We start from the raw sequence: 24,340 nt of genomic DNA on the forward strand, positions 1-24,340 counted from the left end.
CTTCAGTGTTTTAACAAATATCCTAACATAGTTTTCACAGTATATTGTCTCTTTTAACATCATTTTAATTGTGAGATTGTACTTGGCTTTTTTATCCTATTCTTTAAGTGCCTTAAATCTATTTGCTATGCTCCTTTCAGCTTCCACTACCTTTTGAAACAGAAAAGTGACAAAGAAGGCAAAGCATATGCCATCCTTGCATGTCAAAGAAATTTATTTACCCAGATTTTGCAAATAACACTTTTATGGCACAAACAGCCACTTTTATGGTGGCAAATAATGGCATATACCAGATGAATTATAGAAAATAATTGCTACATTTCCTGTATTTTATGACTTTGTACCTCTTTACCTGAGGAAAGGATGGTATCTACTTTACCACTGCGACCTCCAGTCATCAAAGATTAGTATATATTTTGCAATGAAATTTCACAAGGGAATACAATTACAATAAATGAGATTTATAAATTATATATTATACAGATAAAATTATAACTATAATTCTACTCTGATATAAATCATAAAATGAGATAATAAAATTATAATAAAATATATAATTAAAATACATGGTGTTTGGCAGCAAGTAGTGCGTGTACACATAGGCTTAGTCTGCTTGTCTTCTGCCCTTTTTCAAAAAGCACTGATTACTCACCAGACTTTTTAAGACCCATTACAACCCCAAGAACTGAATATGTAGGTAGTGGTTTCTCCAAGGAGAACTACGTGTGTGTTGAAGAGTTGAGTTTTAATATGATGAAGACATAGAATTCTCAGAGAGAGATGAAAACAAAATATAATAATGAAAAAGAACCACTTTAGTAACCCTAGATACTACATGGCAGGATGCTGTAGAATTCTTATTAATAAAATTTTGGGCCTATTAAATTATTTAAGACTATATAGGTAGAACAAAATGGACTATTAATAGTAATTTCATCTTGCAAATATAGAAAGTCTTTTAAAACCTATTTAAGTACGTTTTCTGCTCAAATCTAATAAAATTTAATCTATCTTTGAATATAAGAAATAAAGTATGACATAGATCATCAAGAAGAGTCTTAATGTTTGTTTGAAAAATCCACTTGAACAAGTCCATATTCAAGAATGTTATAGAACAGATTCCTGAGTCAGGAGGGTGGCTGAGTGACCTCCAAGTAAGTTCCTCCAAGATAAGATTCTAAGATCTTATGATGGATTAAAAATGGGTACACTTCATATAGTATTGATGTTAGAATCAAAGACCAATAAAATTGAGGGGAGAATCTTAATTTGATATAATCTGGTTATCTTTGAGGATACCCTGATGGGCCAGGTTAAGATCTATTAACTTTGGAACTAAGAGAAGTTATTGGTGGGAGACAGGGTGTTGAAAAGAAATAGTTGGGAAGCAGCTCTTCAGTGGTAGTTCTGAAAGCCAACACTGTAATTAATAACTAAACTGAGTATCTCAGTTCTCTGTGAGTACACTAACACCAAGATTATACACGTAAATTCATCCTTTTCCTTGTTTGTTGAAACCCAGCGCGGTGTGGGGGGGGGACAGGGGGATCCATTTTTTGTTGTTTTGGTAATGGCTTGGAAGGAAGGAAAAAAAAAAAGAACCAAATAAAGAAAAACCCCTCAAAGCCTCCAACTATAGCTTATTATCTTACCATAAGCTAATAAAAATCTGAGATTGTTGTAGCAGCAGAAAAAGAAATTTGGGGTTAAAATATTCAGAAATTCTCCTCCCTATAGTCTCAATGTCTGGCTTCTAACCATATCTCCTAGAACTTTTTATCAAGAGATTAGTGTGACTTACGGAGGAATTGTTAACATTCTTTTGAAGGGAAATAATTTTGTAATTTTTTTTATAGATACATTAAAGTTTTTCTCAGTACAATACAGCATTCAACAAAATCTTCACCGTTTACACAGCAAATTAGTGTGATAAATAATTCTGTAACAAAGCCAATTATTTTGTACAAAACTATTAAACTATTAAACTATAAAATAGATTTATTTTTAATGATTTTATTTTAATGATTTCAGAATAATTTACTTTTCAAGAAATTTGGTATCTTAATAAAATACATTATTTCTTCCTTGACAGAGAATATAGAAAAGTGGGATGATGAGAGAACAGGGACTTAGCCAGGCCAGTTGTAGTATGAACGAAAGTACTACAGAATTCCCTTAGATTGTGTGAGGAACGAACTACTTTCAGGTTCTTTCATTGGTGTTAAAAATCAAATTAAAGCAAACAATCTGAATTTTTACTTTTCTAACTTTTCCCATTTCCCCATTATTATGATTCCTTTTCCTGAGATCTCAAACATTGCATTATTTAAATCACTTATCTCCTTTCATTTCTCAGTTATGTACATTAGCCTGCCCCTCAAGATAACATAATGATATTTCTTATGACTAATGGCCAAGTTGAGCTCCCTCCTTTTGAATCATGGCCTTACTTACCTTGAGCTAGTCAAAATATAGAGTAAACAAGTATGACTTCCAGAATTTTTTTTCTCCTTCTGAACGAGCCATGTGAAAGCCAACACCTTTCACTGCATTTTATTATTGTCAGTTATATTTTTTCCATATACTTATGTTGTAGAATATAGTCATGATGGTTATTTGATTGCTAATGATAGGTTTTTCTTTTACTGGGGCAGAGACAGAGAATGGAGAAATGTTTCTGTATCTCAGTTTAAATGGATAATTTAATTAATAATTGATGCCTGTAAGCTCACAGCTAGGTCATAGATTTTGGTCCAGTATCCAAATTCCAGAATTATAAAGGTAGGCTTTATTTTACTTTTTTCTTAATATATTGCTCCCTAGATATTGATATTTATATCAAAATGCAAAAGGTAATGTCAGGTTTAATCTCCACTTAAAAGGATATAATTGGCTAATTTGGAACAACAAAAAAATATTTAAAAAATTATAAATTAGAAAATTTACCATAAGTCACAACTAAATTACTTTTCCGTTGTATGTTTAAAAGCAAAAAGCAGAAATCCAATGTAATGTAATGATATGAAATTCTCATTCAATAGATTGAGGACATAAACAATACGGGAACTGAATCAGCATCAGAGGTAAATGGACGTTTACTTTAATGAAACATTCACCTAAAATTATCTGATTCACAAATAATCTTTTAATTAAAAAATTAAGGGTTTTTATTCTTTTTATCACAACTATAGAAACAACATAAAGGACAAAAATATTTTGCAAAGCAAGATCATATTTCTGCATTTTCTAATTTAGTGTTTTTCAAGTATGTTTTTGCTTCCATGGTTAGATTAGAGACATAGTCTCAGTTTGAGATACTCTGCCAAGACTATGTATTTCTTGAACTCTTACCAATAGTTGAGATTGTTGAAAGCTAACATTTAAAAAAGGCAGTTTTCTTTTCATCATTTGTCTTCTTTCCTCAGAGTTCCTCATAGTTTGTTTTGGTTAAACTAATAAAGTGCAGTATCTGTTACCATGAAGGAACGTTCAACACGCAGAAAAATTTTAGATACCGGTTTTTATCTAACAGAGAAACTTAAAACTCAATCAATTTGATGGTGTGCCTAAAACTACAGCCACATAAATTGGAAGCAATTTTATTTTAGGGGAATGTGTTACATATTACAACTCTTCATTTTATTTCTGAAAATGGTACAGAGGCAACAATAATACCTTGTGTAACAGAACTAATTAAAATACATTTTAAAAACAATATATTTAAGAATATTTTAATAGGATGAAATGCCAAAGAGTTTTGTCTATAATATAAGTATTTTGTGAATCACTGGAAATACTGTTTTTTTCTCACTAAATATTAGTTTTGTTAAGTATTTTAAAACTTGCATGGAGAGAAAAATCATATGGAAAAACTTTTCTTGTGTGTTTAAACTGAATCTATTATCCACCATCAAATTGATTTAGAGAACACTCACATGCACATTACCTTTTGTGGGATTAGTGCGCGGATAGCTAAATTCTGATCATGTCATGCAATTTTACCCGAACAGCTGTATTAACACCATCATCTAGGGAAGAAGATGCTCCTTGAACCCGGTGAGCAATGGATTTCCATAAGATTAGCTCACACTGTACCATAAATTCAGAGAAAGAGCTCTTTGATAGAAACCTGTAAAAATATATAAATTTTTGTTCTTCATAACATTGATGGCAATGTAATGAAATTCACCAATGACGGAGATAAAGTCCCACGAAACCTAAATTTTAATTAGGAAGAAATATGCTAATTATCTATTTTATAACTTAGGAAGGAGATGATTCACTACTTATAACAGTGGTGCCTGTCAAATCACACAAAACATCTGGAAAAATAAAAAAGAATTTCGAGGATCTAGAAAAAGAACGAGAAGACAAAGAAAGGGTCAAGTATGAAGAAGATAAAAGAATAAGATATGAAGAACAACAACGATCTCTCAAAGAAGCAAAGTGTCTTTCACTGGTCATGGTAATTTTTTATTTTTTAAGGAACAAATCAAAGCAGTTAAGTTGGTTATCAGCATTTCCCTTTATATTAAAAGATGGGTTTTCATAATGTTTTCTTAGGATGATGAACTGGATAGCGAGGCAAAAAGAGATGCAATTTCTCCTGGGAAACTAAAACTAACTTTTGAAGAATTAGAAAGACAAAGACAAGAAAACCGAAGGAAGCAAGCTGAAGAAGAAGCAAGACAACGTTTAGAAGAAGAGAAGCGTGCTTTTGAAGAAGCAAGGCGGCAAATGGTAAAACAAACATATATATAACACATTTATATATATGTATAGTATATAAATATGTATCATTATATGTGATATACGTAACATTTGTATATTATTATATAAAGTATACATTATACATTATATATTATATAATAATTATATTATAACTTATAAATGTTATATATAAAACATTTAATATTAGGGAAGGTAGCTGGTATTAGATAAGGTTCATTCCAATAAATTCAAGGACATTTTCTATATAAAAGGGTCTGATTCAGAAACTGTGTACATATTCCATATATAATATGCATTGGTATTGTCTAGATTCCACTTTGAGACATTTTATCTAACATGCTTTAAGTTTTTATAAATTGCTGTAAATATGCAAAATAATTACTCAACGAATCTGGTTTCTCTTCATTGTTATTTCAGCCTGCAATGTGTTTAATGGCAGGGTGCGGCACACTTTCAAGTCTATTCATGAGTGTACACTTAGTTTTAGTCCAGTTTTTCAAATGTTTGAACATACCAGAGTAAGTTTACTAGGGGATATGCAGTTTGCCATGTAAGGTATGTATATATGAGTCAGGACAATTAAGTTCGCGAACTCAGCCTAGAAAAAGTGCTGCATACCTCATTGCTGAATATCACTACAGTCACCTTCAAAGTACTCCCCTTGGAAAGCTAAGCACCAACGCCAGCGCCTAGTCCACCCTTCAAAGCAATTTTGGAACTCTTTTTCTGGAATGGCCATCACAGCTGTTGTTGTATTACCCTTGATGTCCTAAATGTCATCAAAATGCCTTCCTTTCAATGTTTCCTTTATCTTTGGGTAAAGAAAGAAGTCACTGGGGGCCAGATCAGGTGAGTAGGGAGGGTGTTCCAATACAGTTATTTGTTTACTGGCTAAAAACTTCCTCACAGACAGTGCCATGTGACATGGTGCATTGTCATGATGCCAGAGCCATGAGTTGTTGGCGAAAAGTTCAGGTCATCTAACTTTTTCACACAGCCTTTTCAGCACTTCCAAATAGTAAACTTGGTTAACTGTTTGTCCAGTTGGTACAAATTCATAATGAATAATCCCTCTGGTATCAAAAAAAGCTTAGCAACATCGTTGCAACAAGCTCACGAACTTAATGTCAGACTTCATGTGTACGCTTATGTATGTAATGTACTGGTTAAGAGCATGGATTTTGGAGCCAGACTGTCTGGATTCAGATATCTACTGCTTAAATGTGTAATCATGGACAAGTTATTTAACCCCTCTACATCTTAGTCTCCTCATTTGGAAATTGGTGAAAATAACTGTGCTTACTTCTTGAATTGTTAAATGAGTTAATATAGAAAGCAGTTAAAGTAGTGTCTGGCATTTAGTAAGTGCTTTAGAAATATTTATTATTATATTAATAGATTTATGAATGAAAAGTAAAATTGTCATAAGAAAACATTGATTTCAGCATAAGAATTTTAAAATGGAACATAATTTTTTAAAGCTTTCAAAATTTCTTTATCAACTTCATTAATGATGTTCTAAGGAATGTATCTCCAAAACTTTAATTTCTAGACATTTGTTTGAAAATGTTATTACTTTTGGATAATCATAGTTGCATAATATCTACAATTAGATATAACTGCTGGTCAATTTAGTGAACTGAAATAGAAATATCATCAATTAATCAAATCATAAAGTTTAATGGTTAATTAATTTAATTTTACATTAGAATTTTAATTATAAAATCATAAAATTTTAATTTTATATAAAATATAAATAATAATAAAGTATAAAATAAAGTTCCAAATAATAATCTTTGATTAGTATAAAGAAAAATACATAGTTCATAATAATAAATTCATGAGAATTACAAAATGAGAACTTTATTTTACTACCAAAGAGACTCTGTGTAGGTAGGTATATTAAACCTCAGTTTAAGTACACACACACACACACACACACACACACACCACACACACACACACACACACACACACACACACACATGTTTGTTCTGGGAGAGTTAATGTTTAATAATTCTTAAATGACCCCTTAAATTTTTCAAATGTTTCATCTGATCTATTCAAAAATTTGACTTGCTCATGAAGTTGTATTTCACTTCAGTATGTAATTATTTGGAATTTCTCCAAATTTGAATATTTTATCATTTAAGAAATTATAAAGGAAGGGGACTTTCATCATGCTAAATCTAAAAATGGCTTTAGAAATATTCCTGTGTGAGCTGGCTGATTCTGTGCCTTTTGATTGATGATTCATTCCTGTCTATGATGAATCTCAATTCTTAGTAATGAGTTGTCTCTTGGTTAGGTAAATGAAGAAGAGGAAAACCAAGACACAGAAAAAATTTTTAAAGAGTACCGCCCTGGTAAACTCAAACTCAGTTTTGAAGAAATAGAAAGACAAAGGAGAGAAGAGGAAAAACGGAAAGCAGAAGAGGAAGCCAGAAGGAGAATAGAGGAAGAAAAGAAGGCATTTGCTGAGGCAAGGAGAAGCATGGTAAGACATTGTAACTGGAGAATGACAGTAGGAGTCGGCTTTGCAGAGTATCTTAGGAGAAATCATTAAACTTTGGGGTATACCTTATTATTTCTGAAGTCTGTGCCAAAAGTAGGGATGGCAAGTAAGTTTTAAAGTCTCCTATGGCATAACACCAGACAGCTAAAGGAGTCTGCTTCAATGTAGTGTTGAGAAGATTCTGATTAAATTGCTATGCCTGGCGTAGCAGGTTGAATATTATCTTCCTTCTCTGGGAAGGCATGTTTTCCAGAACTAAGTTATCTAAACACGGAGTTTCCTACCCCCACCTTTCCTTCCCTCCTCTCCATTCTAGTCTCCTGTCCTACATTTCCTCCTTTTCTTCTTTCTCTCTTTTCAATTTCCATCCTTTCCAGTAGATATTAAATGATCAAAGATATTTATTCACAATTATTTAACTCCAAAGTGCTTATCCATCACTTCTGAATATTGCCACCAAACTTAACTCCCACAAAGTTATACTTCTTATACCATTTTAATGCTTGTAAAATGTATAGTTACGACAAACTTTATTTTCTAGCAAGTTGACATGTGAACACTGCCATCTCCTTCTTGAAACATTTTAATTATCTTCAGTGATATCACGACCTTCTTTTCTTCCTATGTCTGGGTGAGCTTCAAACACGTATCTATATCCAAGTGTTTATTTGGCTTCATTACCCAGATACTCAAATCAGAAATTTGGGAGCCTTAAACACTTAGACCTTCTCATTCATGCCTCACATTCAGTCATCCACTAAGTCTCATTTATTCTACCTCCTTAATCACTCTACAAATCTGTTTCCCTCATTTTCCACTTCCTTCACTATAATCCAAGTTGATTAACATCCCTTGTCTCAGGCCAACTCTATAATTTACCTGCTTTCTTGCCTATAATCTATTCTTCCCTACTAAGCCAGGAGTGATCTCTCTTTTCTTTTTATTTTTTAAGTAAATTTGATTGTTATTTGCTTAAAATTTTTCCACTTCCTTTAAGCAAAAACTTTTAAAAAAATTTCTTATAATCTTGCCCTAGTATATTTATCCACTTTCATTTCTTGATTCTTTGTTAATCTGCCATCTTTGTTCCAGAAGTACTAAATTTCTTTCCAGTTCTTCAAAATGTTTTGCTTTCATCTCTGGATCTTCGTAAATGCTGTATGAAGCTTATCCCTCTGTCCTTTCCCTGTGCTCCACTATCTCCTAATATTTCATTTCACGGGAAGCCTTTCCTGGCAACACAAGTTCCGGAGAGGTGTTCCTTTTGTGTATTCTTATAGCATTTAGTACTCCCCCAGCTGTATTAATACTAATGCTATATTGTTGTTGCTTGTTTCTGTCTTTCTCACTTGGTGAGGCTGAGATCATTCATCATGCATGTAGAACAAACAATGCATTCTAGCATAACTTCCTATAAATGTTTGTGGAGTGATAGTAAAACTATCTTATGTGCTCTCTGAGATAATCCTTGCTTCACAAACAGTTTCTACACAGAAACCCTACAAACATTGTGAAAGCACTTAATTTTTGGAGAATAAGCTGGTTCAGAAGTGGTAAATGAGAAGTAGCGGTGAAGATTAGGAGATCTAATCTTGGGGAGGGGGGCATAGTTTTAGGCCCAAATTGTCTTTTACCATGATTCACGAGTGGAAAGAAATACAGGGACGGAAAACAGTATTAAACCAAGCCTAGTTTTCTGGGGATATTTCTGTATCAGGAAAGAAGAAAGTTTTCCCTTTATTTATATTGTTTTTTTTAATCCAGGGCCAAGTATCATAACTTCGTACTATAATTCAGTCAATTCATATGTTAATAAAAAAAATTTTGGCAATCTTTGGATTGTAAGAACATGTAAGCATCGTTTCTGGGTTTAACTGATTCTGTGGTAAAGCCTGCCATATATAAATCTTGGAACAAATAATTACCCTTTGCCTCTCTCATTCTGCTATATCTATTTCAGACACAGGGTCATAATTCAAGCTAGAGATTTATGTATATATTTTCAGAAGATAGGAAAAGAAACGTAGGTAATTGCTTTTCATGGTAAAATGTATTCCAAGTCAATGATTTAAAAGCAAAGTTTCTCATTGAAATTTTGAGATTGCCTATATACAGGGAATGATAATGTAATAATAAAACTGCCATTTGGGAGCTTACCATGGTGTTAGGCACACTGCTTAGCATTTCCAAATTTTATTTAATTCTCATGACAACCCTATGAAAGTTGTGGCAGATAAGTAAACTCAGACTTAGGCTAGATAACTTGCCCCAGGTCACATCTAAATGGCAGTTAGACATGGAATTCATGAAATTACAAAAAAGTAGTCCAAATCATTATTTATAATTTTATTATAAAGATTTTAAAGTTTTGAATCCCACCTTTGTCATTTAATTATTTGTGTACCTTTGGACAAGTTACTTTTCAGTGCCTAAGTTTCTATAAAATGGAGATGCTAGTAATTCCTACTTTGTAGGGTTAGAGGATAAAATAATCAACACATGGGAAGTGCTTATAATTGTACCTGGCAGCTCTAAGTATTAACTATTATTATTTATTTTATATTTAGCCTGACTAAATAAATCAGTACAATAAAATCAGAGCATTGAGAGATTTCTGCCTGATTATGAAGGGATCATGGTAGGTATCTAATTCATTCAGACTAAACTAAAATGCTGTATTTTAATTATCAGAATATTCATTTTAATAATTAAACAGTGTTCAATATTAGAAAATCTTAATGAAAATCTTAATGTCTAATTCAAATTACTGATAATCTGAAGTCAAAGTATTTCATTCTATTTATTGGAATGGAAAATAGTCACCAATTCCTCTGGAAGCACTAAATACCTCAGATCTTACATTTTCTAACAATTCCTCCCTTGTTTACTGTTTTATACTTTTGAAGAGAATTTAGGTCTCCTGGTTTTTAGTTCAGTGTGAAACCTTTCATTCTACTCACATAATCAGTTTCTACAAGAAATATTCCCTTTTTAATATGTATAATTCTGGCAAGAGTGATAAAAGAATTATTTCAAATAGGTAGTAGATGATGACTCCCCAGAGATGTATAAAACAATATCGCAAGAATCTCTTACACCGGGAAAACTGGAAATTAATTTTGAAGAATTATTAAAACAAAAAATGGAAGAAGAAAAACGACGAACAGAGGAGGAACGGAAGCATAAGTTAGAAATGGAAAAACAGGAATTTGAACAACTGAGACAAGAAATGGGAGAGGTAAGATTTTTAAGAAATATCCATTTACATTCCACAAGTATTTATTAATCTAAGTATCTTACATGTATTACCTTACAGTAACTTTCTTAGTATTATTATTCACATAAAGGACACGCAACATATTCCAATGAGGCACTTGGTACAAGTTTCAGCATAGTTATATGCACTTTCTAGCCTGCCATAACTCCACTTCCATGCTAGTTTAAAAAATATGTAAGATTGCAGTTGACTGAGATATTACTATAATACCTTAAGTAAATACGGCTTCCTATATACCTCACGATTGTGTGTGGTTATGTCATGACTGAGAACTCTTGTTGTACAGTACTTAATATACCCTTTTATACTTGTTACTATCTTTGAAACAAATAGAATTTAGATAAATTTGATCAAAATAAGATGGAACTACAGGAGTACTGTGGATACTAATAGAAACATCAGTTTGTCAAGTCTTTGAATTGTTTTATTTTACTAAATTACTCTAAGACAGAATTCTGATGCTGTTACATATTTTAGTATGATTGTTGTAGTATTGAAATCAGATACACACACATACACGTAGACTGTGAAGAGCCATCTTCATGGGCATGCAACTTGTGCCCTCACGGGATCCCAGGCTGGGTCGTGCTTAGGGTTTAATGCTCTGAGATTGCCATCTTGGAATGTTTGATAATTTTATCTATGAATTTGTGTGTTGTAAGTGAAAGCAGATGGGACAATGAAACAGGTGGTAGTCTTGGCGCTTTGGCTCACCCACACATCCTGCTCTCCCTGCCTTCCCATGGTGGGCTCTCAACAGCCTTTCTTCCCACATCCTGAGATCCCCAAGGCCCTTTCTCCTTTCTGCCCTGGATGCTGCAGCCCTCTAACTGGATGGCCAACCAGTTAGTTGCACAGGCAGAAGAGGGAAAGGAGCAGGAGGGAGGGGGCAGCATTCCACTGTCACCATTGGCCTCTGGCAGGAGGGCCCCTGGCAGCAACATGAGCAAGGTTGGGGAACAGCGCACAGCCCTGACTTGGGACGAGAGGAGCAGTGGCTCCCCTCAGACTGGCAGTGACATAACATGTTTGGCAGGTGACTTGACAGGAGCTTCTTGCCAACCCCTGATCTAGGAACCAAGTGGGTTCCTGCGCAGAGGTTGCAATCTCTTAGAAGTTGCCTTTGTCATGACTTGGGGCACTGGGCCTGTGGGGATATTTACTTCCTTGCCCTCGCTGACCAAGTGACTATAAATGCTATATAAATATATAGGTAATAATAAAATGATGACTATGCTGTAGGAAAATATTCCAAGGTCTAGCCTTAAAGTAAAAAATAGCATTTATTTTATGAAGCTGAAAATAAATTGTCTAGAAAAACTAACTTCTAAATTAGAATATATTTCAGTATACTATTGAGATGTAATCTAATTAATATATGGCAGAATGTAACTGTCAGATATTCTTGTGCTGTTGAGTGACTAACTCCACTGGGAGTTTTCAAGCAAGTAGCACACCTTGACTGTAGATGATTAATTTCAATTATTAATTATAATCAAAATGATTTGGGAACCATTGTGATGTTGTATATCATAAATGTGTTAGTTTCTGGTATTTTAGGAATTGCCTATTTTCACCCAACCAAAAAGTAGAGGTAGTATAAAGCAATAATTGTTCCCCCTTGTGAACCAGGAAATTAAACCTCATGTCATATCATTCACTGTGACTCCTCCCTCAACCTGTTTTTGTTTTTACCACCCCATCAGCCTAGAACTCTAGGTCTTCTCCAGGAAAAATATACCAGGAATAACTGCAATATTTTACCACTCCATAAAGTGAGATTATAGTTTAGTTTAAGAAATATACAAAGAACTAGTAATAATAAATTGTGAAAAGCCAAGGAAATAAGCATTCAAGGTAAAATTATATAAAAAATTAGATCCCAATTTCGGTTGACTCTTTCCTGGCAGAATATAAAATTGACAATACAAGTGATATGTAGCGAAATGTAGGGAGTTTACTAGACTATCTGCAGAAGTGCTTAATTCAGTTAACTTGAATTTTAAGAGTGATATTTAATTTTAATATTAGACTATCACCAAATCAAAGACAGTAGGAATGTTAGAGATACTCTGGTTCTACATAGAGATTAAAAAATCATGTCCAGTGGGTTAAGTGACTAGGCAAAAGTCCACACTTGTATCTGATTCCTAGCTCAGTGTTCTACCAATTGTTATTTCACCTTCCTCTAAACAAAGATCTTCCTACAATTCCTAGTAAAAGCTAATCTTGATACACATATTTCAGTTTGAGCAGGTTTTATAATGAAATGTTTAATGAGGTTTTGAACCACATTCCCTAATGAAAAAATATTTTAAATGAAACAAGATGTTATCTGAAGTTTTAAATTTGTAGCACTATTTTTAATTAGTAAATTTAGATATTGTAATTAGAGAGGTTATTTAACTTTTTTTTTTTGGCTTCAAATAGGAAGTGGTGAATACTTTTTGGAATGGTTTATTGTACAAACTAATTCTCTGGTATTTAATGTATAAAACATTAATTTTTTTGAAGGAAGAGGAAGAAAATGAAACCTTTGAACTGAGCAGGGAATATGAAGAATTAATCAAATTGAAAAGGAGTGGCTCTATTCAAGCTAAAAATCTAAAAAGCAAGTTTGTACACATATTTCAGTTTGAGCAGGTTTTATAATGAAATGTTTAATGAGGTTTTGAACCACATTCCCTAATGAAAAAATATTTTAAATGAAACAAGATGTTATCTGAAGTTTTAAATTTGTAGCACTATTTTTAATTAGTAAATTTAGATATTGTAATTAGAGAGGTTATTTAACTTTTTTTTTTTGGCTTCAAATAGGAAGTGGTGAATACTTTTTGGAATGGTTTATTGTACAAACTAATTCTCTGGTATTTAATGTATAAAACATTAATTTTTTTGAAGGAAGAGGAAGAAAATGAAACCTTTGAACTGAGCAGGGAATATGAAGAATTAATCAAATTGAAAAGGAGTGGCTCTATTCAAGCTAAAAATCTAAAAAGCAAGTTTGAAAAAATTGGACAATTGTCTGAAAAGGAAATACAGAAAAAGATAGAAGAAGAACGAGCAAGAAGGAGAGCAATTGACCTTGAAATTAAAGAGCGAGAAGCAGAAAACTTTCATGAGGTATATATACTATTTTATATTTAACATAGTTATGGTACAGATGTGTATATAATAAAGAACTCAACAGAAATAACTGACTTTGAAATAACTTTTGGTACAGTTAATCATAGGTGTATATAATTAGGAACTAAATAGCAAAAGCCAACTAAGATCTTGAGAGACTCTGAAATACTTCCCTACTCTAGCATTGTTTCAGAGACTTTTATGAGAATTAAAGCCAACAGTAAACATCAAATGGTTCGCTCTAGCAAAAAATAGCTCAAAAGTATTTTTTGGCACAAATTTAATTTGAATCAGTAGAATCAATGTATGTCTGAGTTTAAAAAAAACCCTCCAGATTATTCATACTTTAAAGATGAGGCCAACACACCCTATATGGCCTTTTCAAAGTCATGCAATAATTAGATGGCAGAGCCGAAATAAAAATTCAGGTAACATGAATTTAATGTAAAATGAGGCAAACATTTTGACCTGCAATGTCCCTTCCAGTTTAAGGACTAGTTCTATGATTATGAATATTTGTTTAAACATGATTTGGAAATTTTTTTCTGCCAGAATCACCATATTTAATCAGCATTACTCTAAAAATTCATTTTCATCAAATATTCAACTAGTAAAACAAGTGTGGGAAGCTGGGAGGGCCTTCAGAGATTATGAATAAAATGTGCCAATTCTCGGGTCATAAGCAATTTATTATTATTGAGGCAGAGTGCAAGAACAACAAAACAAAGATGCAAGCACAGGCAAGATGACCATGGAAAGTGTCAGATGCCACGCTAAGGAACTTTAACTGGGGTGACTTGAAGGGATTTTAAAAACATGGAGTGATGGTATCAAGTAAGCATCTTTATAGCTAGATCATGCTGAATCTAAAGATGGTTTTAGATTGATGCATTAAAAAATTACTTGAATGCCTGCTATGTTCCAGGGACTGTTCTGGACACTGGGACTACAATGTTTGAGGTATATTTGGATAAGGAAAAAGCAGTCTGAAACATAGGCACTGAGCTCAGGGGAGAGGCAGGAGCTATGGATTCTAACTTTTATGAAGTTTTTGAAAGTATAGTAGATAAAGCCATCTTGAAAGAGTTGTTTGAAGGTGAATAAAATCCTAGAAAACACCAACATTTGATGTTTGGCCACAAGATCAGTTGATTCTTTAGAGGTATCACAGAAGGTAACTAAATTCCATCAGCATGCACTTGCTTCCCTTTTTTTGGGTAAAGGTAGTGAAAACCTCAAGAGCAGCCATACCTAGCCATACAAAATAGTAAAGAATAAAAGAGCATTTGAGTGCTTGCTCCCCAGCATATGTTGTCAGTTTGGCTCAAATAAACTTATAAAAATTCTCTCTAGAAAAAAATAAATGAGGTGGGTGATTTCTTGTTTTATTGTTATTACTGGCTCTTTTGTATAAAAGGATCTGAGTAGGACATGGCTGATCTACAACCCATGAGAATGTGCTGACTGGTATTTCCAGTGGAGGAAGATTAAGAGCCACTAAGATACCCTTTAAAAACTTGTTAAGCATAGTTTGGAACTGAGTGCAATCAAATTCCAAAATGGGACTGCTTCGGCCCCTGCCCCTGCAATCTGATCATGTCTCGTTTCCTCTGCTAGAAAATGTCAATGTTCAACATGTCTTGTTTATATTCCAGACTCATTCACAAAACCTTCCCTAATCAAATTCAATCCCAGCTGTTGTAGCCCTTAACCTATACCACACAACTGGTACTTAAATCACCTAATTGCCTTATAGTTTCTTTGTGGTTAGATTTTCCAATAAGGTATACTCCTAAACCATTTCTTATGATCCTTTTATCTCAAATTACTGCCTAATTATACTGCCTTTAATATTCATGTGCTGGGGGTATCTGTGCCCTATTAAGAATGCACCTAGAGAAAATAAGTTATTCCAATTTATTATGACTCTTAGTAGATTCACTTCCTGGAAGCATTTTTAAAAAAAATGGCTCTTCAGGGATTCAAGGCAACAATTGTACTTAATAACAAAGACTGTTCATAACTTTTTCCCAGTTAGCTTATGAGGAATTCTTTTACTTGTCAAATTTATTTTCTAAAGGCAGGTTTGAGGTAACTAAATGAGTAATAGAAAGTTACACAAATTTTTATTCTAAAATCCAGAAGGCAAGTTATTAACTGGGAGGAATTCAGTCAGAATAGCAGTTATTGTACCTGGTGAAATATCCTATCGTGAAGATTTGGTAAGCAAATAATAAAATTTACAGTGTGAACAAAGAGTTTTTTTTACATTTAAGCCTCGTTAAAGCCTTTCGAACTGCAGTAAGCAAATCATTCAACATGTATTTTTTTAGCCTACTTATAAAATATAAAAACTGTATCGTCTTTCAATAGCAATAACTGTAGTCATGTATTGTTTATCAACTGAACGTATTCTGTTGGTGCAAAAGTAACTGCGGTTTAAAACAATTGCAAAACCGCCATTACTTTTGCACCAACTTAATAAATTATGGCACATATAACAATATTTACCCACTAGGTATCTATTTGGTGGTGTCTGATCTAGGATTTTCTAACATCAAATAAAAATCTGATTCAGGAGAACCATAAAAACTAATTTAATTCCTCCTCCTACATTTCTTAGAAGTGAAGTGCAACACCTCAAACTGATGTAGAATATCCATAAATCACGATTTTTCTTACATAGGCAACTATTTTACAGCTTGTTTCAAAATTTCACTTAGTTAGATGTGGTACCCTGAAGGTTCCTCAGTTTTGTGAAATAAAAATGGTGAGATCTCCAGATAGACTCACAAAAATTTTAAGTGGTTTTGAAAACAAGTCAACTATGCATGACCCAAGTACTTTAGAAACCATGAATTAGCTATCTACATGACCACACTCTACTAAAACTGCTCTCAAAGGCCATCAGTTACCTTATCACTAGATTTTATATTCACACTATTTGAGTTAAAACTCTGCTTACTCTCAATTTCCATGGCTTCCAACTCTTACCCCCAAATAGGACTCACAACCATTTTTCACCTCAGTAATTTCCGTTTCAGACATTGCTTCTCAAGTTGTTTCCCCATTTATTCTACCTGCACTCTTCTCTGCCATTTAACCATCACTAATTTGCCAGAATTCATCTCAAAGACAGTTATTAACTAAGGGAATCATGAAGTGGGGAATAAAAACAAATTGCATTTTCTGTATTATGTAGTAGGGTAAAGAATGACATGGAAACTCTTGTGATAGGAGAGTATTTTAATTATTACAATGTATCGTATCCCTACCTTTTTGTTATTCAGTGCTCTCAAGATATCAACAAGCACTGACGGCAAATAAAGACACTGGGATTCCTGTGATATTGTGTTATCTTTACATTGGGAGACAAGGATTCCATTTGATAAGAGAGTGCTTCACATAATAAAACTTTTCTTTCCCCAATTGAGGGATAGAGAAAATCTCTATCTGTAGTATAGTACAAATATGTATACCAGACATGTTAATTATTCTGCCTATTAATGACACTTGCAGAACTATCAACAATTTAGTTCTTGGTAATTTTTGGAAAACCAGCAATTCTTATTCTTGACCCACTTTTGTAAAGGAAGAAGATGTTGATATCAAGCCTGCAAAAAAAAGCGAGGCTCCATTTACTCATAAAGTGAATATGAAAGCAAGATTTGAACGAATGGCTAAGGCAAGAGAAGAGGAAGAACAAAGAAGAATTGAAGAACAAAAGTTACTACGCATGCAGTTTGAACAAAAGGAAATTGATGCAGCACTTCAAAAGGTCAGGCTTACATATTCTTTAATTTCCAAAGATACTCTTAAAAACCAGTTTTATATGAGGGGTAAAAAAAATTTTAATAGCTTTCAAATCACTGAACGTTTTGTAAACATTTCATACTGTAGTTTCACTGTATCTTTTCTGTTTATGTAGATGTTTACACAGACAAATACCACTGTTACAATAGCCTACAGTATTTTCAGTCCAGTATCATGCTGAACAGGCTTGTAGCCTAGGACTAAAAGGCTATTCCATACAGTCTGGATGTGTAGTAGGCTAACCACTTAACTTTGTATAAGTGCACTTTATGATGTTCACACAAAATTGCCTAACGACACATTTCTTAGAACATACCCGTCGTTAAGTGGCACCTGACTGAACTTAACGCTTTTCACTTTTGGGAGGGAAAAAAAACATTCACCTTCAAGATTCTATTATTAAACCACTGTCCTGAAAATGCTACTGGAGTATTAATGACAATTTATTTTAATATAGAAAAGAGAAGAGGAAGAAGAAGAAGAGGGTAGCATCATGAATGGCTCCACTATTGAAGATGAAGAGCAAACCAGATCAGGAGCTCCGTGGTTTAAAAAGCCTCTAAAAAACACATCAGTTGTAGACAGTGAGCCAGTTAGATTTACTGTTAAAGTAACAGGAGAACCCAAACCAGAAATTACATGGTGGTTTGAAGGAGAAATATTGCAGGATGGAGAAGACTATCAATATATTGAAAGAGGAGAAACTTACTGCCTTTATTTACCAGAAACTTTCCCAGAAGATGAAGGAGAGTACATGTGTAAAGCAGTCAACAATAAAGGCTCTGCAGCTAGTACCTGTATTCTTACCATTGAAAGTAAGAATTAATCACTTTTAATCTAATACTTTTATTCTATTAAAAAAATTTTTTTTCCTTTGAAAAGAATCACTTTTCTTCTTCTCTTTTTTAGCTGACGACTACTAGCTTCCCTTCCCTCTCCCTGGAACACTCTCTCCCTCCAACTTTCTTACTACATCTTTTCTGTGGCGGGGCCAAAAAAGGAAACCAGAAGTGCTACTGTTGACTTCTTATTCCTTTCCTAACAGTCTTCAAATCACGAGCTTGTCTAAAGAATACCTTCTTCCTTTCCAACGAGCATCAGATTCATTGCCATATTATGCAATAGAAATTAATGTGTATTTAACGGAGAAAGTAGGAAATCTACTCAATTATTATATCAGAACTTATTACAAAGGCTATGTATTTCCCTTGTTTACAGCAATTATTTTTAAAAATACCATAGAGCACAGTATTTTGCATGAAAGAATGCCATTTATAAGCTATTTATACTTAAAATAAGTCTGAAATAGCTGAGACTTAATGAATTTGGAACCTATCAATTTCAGTGGGATTTTCTCCCCTAGTAGTACATCATTTTGGTAGTTGTAGTTTCAGTCTTTCTAAAGCAGATATATGAGGGAGGAAGGTGTCATTCCTTTTATGGGAAAAGGGAAGCACGGAGAAAAACAAAAAAATTAAAGTAAGATTTTTAAGAAACAATTGCCAGAGAAAACTGGATGGAAACCACTGCCTAAACAGAGTTTTGAGTGTTGAGAATAATATTAAATGTACTTTTTCAAATGTGTGTAATACATATTCAAGCTTATAAAGCAAATTTATGTTGTGACCTTGCCTGAACAAATTATATTTTAATGAGAAACTATGTATTAATAGTTCATACAGAAGAAAACTTTCCACATAACTGAAGATTTCAAGGTGTAAAAGGATTAGATTTAGGGGAAAAAATGGCACAATCTTCAATTTTAAATTCTGGTATTTAAAATGAGTTTGTAAATAATTAGCTTCATGTTCTATTATCAAGTTGTTTTATATTTTAATTTTCTGGAAGACAATTTTATTTTACAATGTACACCATAATAAAGTAACTTCTATATTAAAAGAGTCTTTCAGTATTTTAGAAAAGAGACAAAACACTCCCTTATAATATTCATCAATGTACATTTATTTTTTATTGCAAAAACCATAATCAATACAAAATTACAGCAATAATGTACCCTTTTACATACAATGTCATTAAAGCAAACTCTAAACCAGTTTGTAAAGTATTCAATTTACCTCAAGTCCAAGCTGCATCTCCCTAAGACACTGTTCCCATCACAGTAGCCATTTTAAGCCAATCTTCTTTTTACACACGGGTAGTTTCTGTAGAGAACACTTTTCTCAGGACGAAAATGCATCGAGCATGCATAAGAAAAAATATAGATATATGCGCAAATACATTTAAGAGTTTCTATAGGGGTATCAATGAAGAAAACAAAACCCTGGGATTTGCTTCTTAGAAGCGCCAATTTAAAAATTCCCTCAGAAGTTTATACTGTGGCAAGAAAACTCAAGTGACTAAACAAAAAATAAGGTTATTTTAAGAGTCAAAATTTAACTAGATACTGATAAAACACATTTTAAAACGAGGCAAAATCTTCAGAAAGTAAAAATAAGACATCCTCACTGATTAGTAATTTCTACATCCCTACTCTAGACAACAGATAACTTTGCAGATAGAACTGATTCTCCTAGCAGAGTAATCACAAATGAAATGTCATCCTTTCTGCATAAACTTCTATATCCCTCGTAAGGTACTCTGCTACTCCTAACCCAAACCCACCCTTATGAATTAACTACTACCAAGGTATTTGTCTAAGGATATAGTTTACAATGTTTATAAATAACTAGTATTAAATCACTAGTTTTAGTATTAAAACCATCTTCATTAATTAAAAAAAGCATACTTCTAATTTCTAAAAGAAACATCAAACCATTAAGAATTCTAAGTACCATCACACTAAAATAGCTTAAAAAAAAAAAACATTGTCAAGTTTTTTAAGTGCTAAGTAAAATAAATCAGTTCAATTTCAATCTAAACATTGTTTCTACCAGTCCTAACATCCATTGCATTCAAATCAACTGGCTCACCTTTTCTGCTTTCCATTTATATCAAGGTTAAGATTAGCTCCATTTAAAAATGCTTGCAGTATCAGTGAAGGCTTATGGTAATGGAAAAAAAATGCATGATAGAAACAATGCCCCAATATCTATTGGCATTCATCTATATTTTCTTTTATAAAAATGCAAACTACAGCTAACCAAAACTTGACAAGCTCTTAAGGTTCAAAGAGCTCCTTTATATTATCAATCTTAACATACCTATCATTGACTATTAAAACACATACACACACATAAATGTGGTGCAGTAACTCGTAACTTATGAAATTTAACAGTTCACGGAACATTTAAGAGCAAGTGAATAGCACTTTAAAATGAAAAGTGATCAAAAGCAGGTACATTACACCCTATACCATATTATGTATGGGAATACATTTCATTTTCTCAATTATGATTCGCCAATTTTACCTTCTACATTGAGCCCTTCTATGGTCCATGCTCATCGGCTCACCAATGGCATACACTCAAAGGATTCCTCTTTATGGGTAACTATCTCAGGACCTGATTTTATGAGCTATGATTTGGTGCTTGCAGCATCTTCAGCACTGTGTGTGAAAATGAAGGCAGTATTTTTGAATATTTTTTTGTTGTAGAAATAAGCAGGAGTTTTAAAAGGATCAGCACATTTTAGAAATCGAATAAACAAAACTGGTATGATGCTGCTTTAATACATTCATCTTAACTCAAAATATGTACCAGTTAAAATCTATTAAGAACACACAAACATTTTAAACTGGCAAAAAATAAAATAAATGCAGTGTCAGTTATTAAATAAAGTATTATAAATCAGAGAAATATTGGTTGCTATTCAGATTATGAAAGGTTATTTGCTATACAGTTAACATTTCACTGATGCACATGCCTTTTATGAAAACATACTGCCAGTATTCATAATTTTTCCTTTTTCAGTGTATATAAAAGTTACAAAAACTGAATTGTCTAAAAAAAAAGTCATAATAGAACTCTCATCCATAATGTCCTTACTGAATGACTATAGTTCAAGAGTAAAAAAAAAATAAAGACTCCATAGCTTTGGAGGGCAAAGACAACGTCCTGTCAATCTTAGACTGTGAAGGCTGTTGAAGTTTCTGAACAAGTGATTTCCTAAATCTTTTTATTGTCTTTGTAATCGTCCTGTCTTAATATTAACAATTCTTCTATATCTGGGAAAAGATTACAAAAAGTTTGGATATAGTTCAATTACAGCAGCAATCTACTCATCATTCTTTTTTAATAAAAAGAATAAAATAAAAAACATTACCCAGAAATGTAACCAGTTGTTTGAACAACTTACAGACTTTCCACTGAAAAGGTAGCATAAATAACAAAATACATTTTGGGGACGCAGTAGCAGATTGCTTTTGAATACACAACCACAAAAACCTCACAGGGACAACATTAATGTACTGAAATATTTATTTATATATGTCCTTAGGTTGTGCTTACCTGTTGCTTTTTGCAGCAGAACCTAAGGTGGAAGGTCTGGGAAGGCACTGTGAAGTATAAATAATTGCACTGTTTGCAATTAATAAAGATTTTAAACCTTTAATGAATCAAAATCAACAGCCTCCAATTTGTGAGTTATGATATTGAATCCAACTGAACTATTTCTTCAATTTAATTAATAAATGCACCACTTTCCTAAAAGGTCATCTATAAAACAGTATCATGCAAAATACTGAAATTATTCATGTCAATACCCTACTCTTAAAGATAACAAACTCCTTAACTATTAAACTCCAAACTAGAACTACATATCCATATCTAAATAAGGACAAGGGAAGTCACTCTAAATTCTATAAAACAATAAAAAACATTTCAAACTATCTACAATAAACTGTACTGCTAATTTTCTGCCCTATAAGTAATCTCAACATTTATGTCCTTGTACATCTTCCTTTATAGTATATGCAGAACAACAAATGGTGCTCCCCATCAATGAAAGTATATTTATGAAATGGTGTTAAAACAGCTACATTGCTTAATATATTTATTTGCAAACTGAAAACCACTTCTGTGTGATACATTTCAAGTCTTTCATTAATATAAGATATGCATATTTACACTGAAAAACAATATATTTTAGGAGCACCAATGAGTAATACTATTCAACTTTGTTAATGATCAGTTTTCTTTAGCTATAGCTAAAGCATATCAAAAATACTTACCCATTAAGCTCACTTAAAAAAAAATACAGACCTATGTATTACTCTATGTTAAATTAAGAAGCAGTTATGGTTTTCCAAGATATCAGCACTGTATTCCAACATAATATTCACACAAAGTATAGCATTTACATTATGTGGAACATTGACAAAAAGATACTGTTGCAGTTCATCAATTTGTCATTCTGATGTACTTACAGTGCAATGCTCCTTGAAGGAACACAATCAAGGATGATACACAGCACAGTCCTCCTCACCCCTACAGAGCTAGTTCTATACTGGCTGGATCAAACCTGCACTTCAACAGACAATGGCAAGACAGACTGTATTTGCATGTAGTCTAATATATTAAAATGCAAAGAGCCAACAAATATGCAAAGAGTAAAACAATGGATTTCAACAAAATATTAGAACTTCAGCATGAGTGTTATAGAGTAATAAAATGATTTCAAGTACATAAAAAAATTAAGTTGAGTCAATGACTGGACTTGTGCATTTACAAAACAAAGCTTATCTATACTGCAAAAAAGAAAAAGAAAAAAGCTTGAACATTTCCATACCCCAATGTTTCAATGGCAGATGTAACTATATTTTTGCATACTATTCACTTTTCTACCCTAAATTTAGAAAGAAACATACTAATATTGTATACATTGAAAAGAGTTGCTTTACATGAAAAAACTGTTCTTATTAGACTATTCATATTCACTATCCGAAAACTGTTTAAAATTAGTTATGCTGAAACAGTCTTGGAAATCAAGTAATTATCAAATTAAGAACAGAAAGGTTAACTGTTATAGCAGCAGTACAGGTCTGAAACAGTGGTCATGTATAAAAGGAAATTTCACTGTTAATGCAATGGAAGTATGCCAAAAGATCATTGTACACACATGCAATTTTTAATCAAACAGAAGGAAAAAAATGAAGATATCAGGATTACTTGTGCTGAAACAGCCAAATACAATAAATGGAAAAGATCCTCCAATCTACTACTATACTGCAAGGGGGAAAAAACATGCCAGTGTTTAAAAATTCAATTAATATTTCATGGGGAAAGCTTATATATTTGTGTATATGTATCTTAATTTATCATTGCTAAGAAATTATGAATCTTTTAAATACCCACATATCCAACTTACCGACACAGGAGGTTTCATATCATTTATTGTAAAGCACAAAACAGGCATTTTAAAAGTGAAAGTATACATTGAAAAAGTACATTTATATCACAAAGCATTGACCACATAATAGTTGCAAATACATTTGCTGGAATGTGTACATCTACACTAAATACTAAAAACAAACCAATTTTCATTTCTACACAGAAATATTAACCTCCTATCAGTAGTGATAGATATTTTGTACATTTTCAAAAAAAAAAAAAAAAAAAAAAAAACCGGAAAAAAAAAAAAAAAAAAAAAACCACTATTTTAAACCAAAAACAAAATTAAGATCTTCATCAAGTCGTCTGCATCCATATATTTAACAAAGGTATTTTTCCCCCACACAATGAAGCAAATACTGTATTGTCCACTTCTTATTATTGGCCCTGTGCAGAAGAGATACATAAGAAATACACAAAAAGTTAAAGAAAATCCTTTAAATGGAGCTAATTCAGGAGTGAATCCTTTAAGAAAGAAAAACTGGTTAATATAAATGATGGTGGCTTCTTGCATGATTTGCAAATCCCTGGGGGAAAAAAATTTAATTTTTAAATCAAAGGCATTATAGAAATATTCAGCACTCAGATGCC

The 24,340-nt window shown here is 32.7% G+C and overlaps 2 protein-coding genes across 22 annotated transcripts in view; one reads left to right on the forward strand and one right to left on the reverse strand.

The window, feature by feature from the left end:
• NEXN (nexilin F-actin binding protein) overlaps window positions 1-18,288 on the forward strand; it is a 43,802-nt gene extending 25,514 nt beyond the window's left edge. Inside the window, exons 7-14 of the mRNA XM_074334993.1 lie at window positions 3,042-3,083; window positions 4,268-4,465; window positions 4,564-4,740; window positions 7,040-7,228; window positions 10,287-10,484; window positions 13,425-13,646; window positions 17,242-17,427; window positions 17,920-18,288. Of these exons, the coding sequence (XP_074191094.1) occupies window positions 3,042-3,083; window positions 4,268-4,465; window positions 4,564-4,740; window positions 7,040-7,228; window positions 10,287-10,484; window positions 13,425-13,646; window positions 17,242-17,427; window positions 17,920-18,288 (1,581 nt within the window). The remainder of the gene's footprint in view (window positions 1-3,041; window positions 3,084-4,267; window positions 4,466-4,563; window positions 4,741-7,039; window positions 7,229-10,286; window positions 10,485-13,424; window positions 13,647-17,241; window positions 17,428-17,919) is intronic.
• A 1,112-nt stretch (window positions 18,289-19,400) lies between these two features.
• The window catches only part of FUBP1 (far upstream element binding protein 1), a 32,438-nt gene continuing 27,498 nt past the window's right edge, over window positions 19,401-24,340 (reverse strand). For 11 of the 21 annotated variants that reach the window (XM_074334982.1, XM_074334981.1, XM_074334978.1 and 8 more), the window contains one exon: window positions 24,097-24,276. In XM_074334982.1, the coding sequence (XP_074191083.1) occupies window positions 24,235-24,276 (42 nt within the window). In that variant the 3' untranslated portion in view covers window positions 24,097-24,234. Of the gene's footprint in view, window positions 24,277-24,340 lie in introns of all 21 variants that reach the window. The other 10 variants (XM_074334985.1, XM_019743327.2, XM_074334989.1 and 7 more) reach the window with 5 other exon arrangements.

The sequence above is a fragment of the Rhinolophus sinicus genome, linkage group LG06 (assembly GCF_036562045.2).
Source record: "Rhinolophus sinicus isolate RSC01 linkage group LG06, ASM3656204v1, whole genome shotgun sequence".
Taxonomy (NCBI): domain Eukaryota; kingdom Metazoa; phylum Chordata; class Mammalia; order Chiroptera; family Rhinolophidae; genus Rhinolophus; species Rhinolophus sinicus.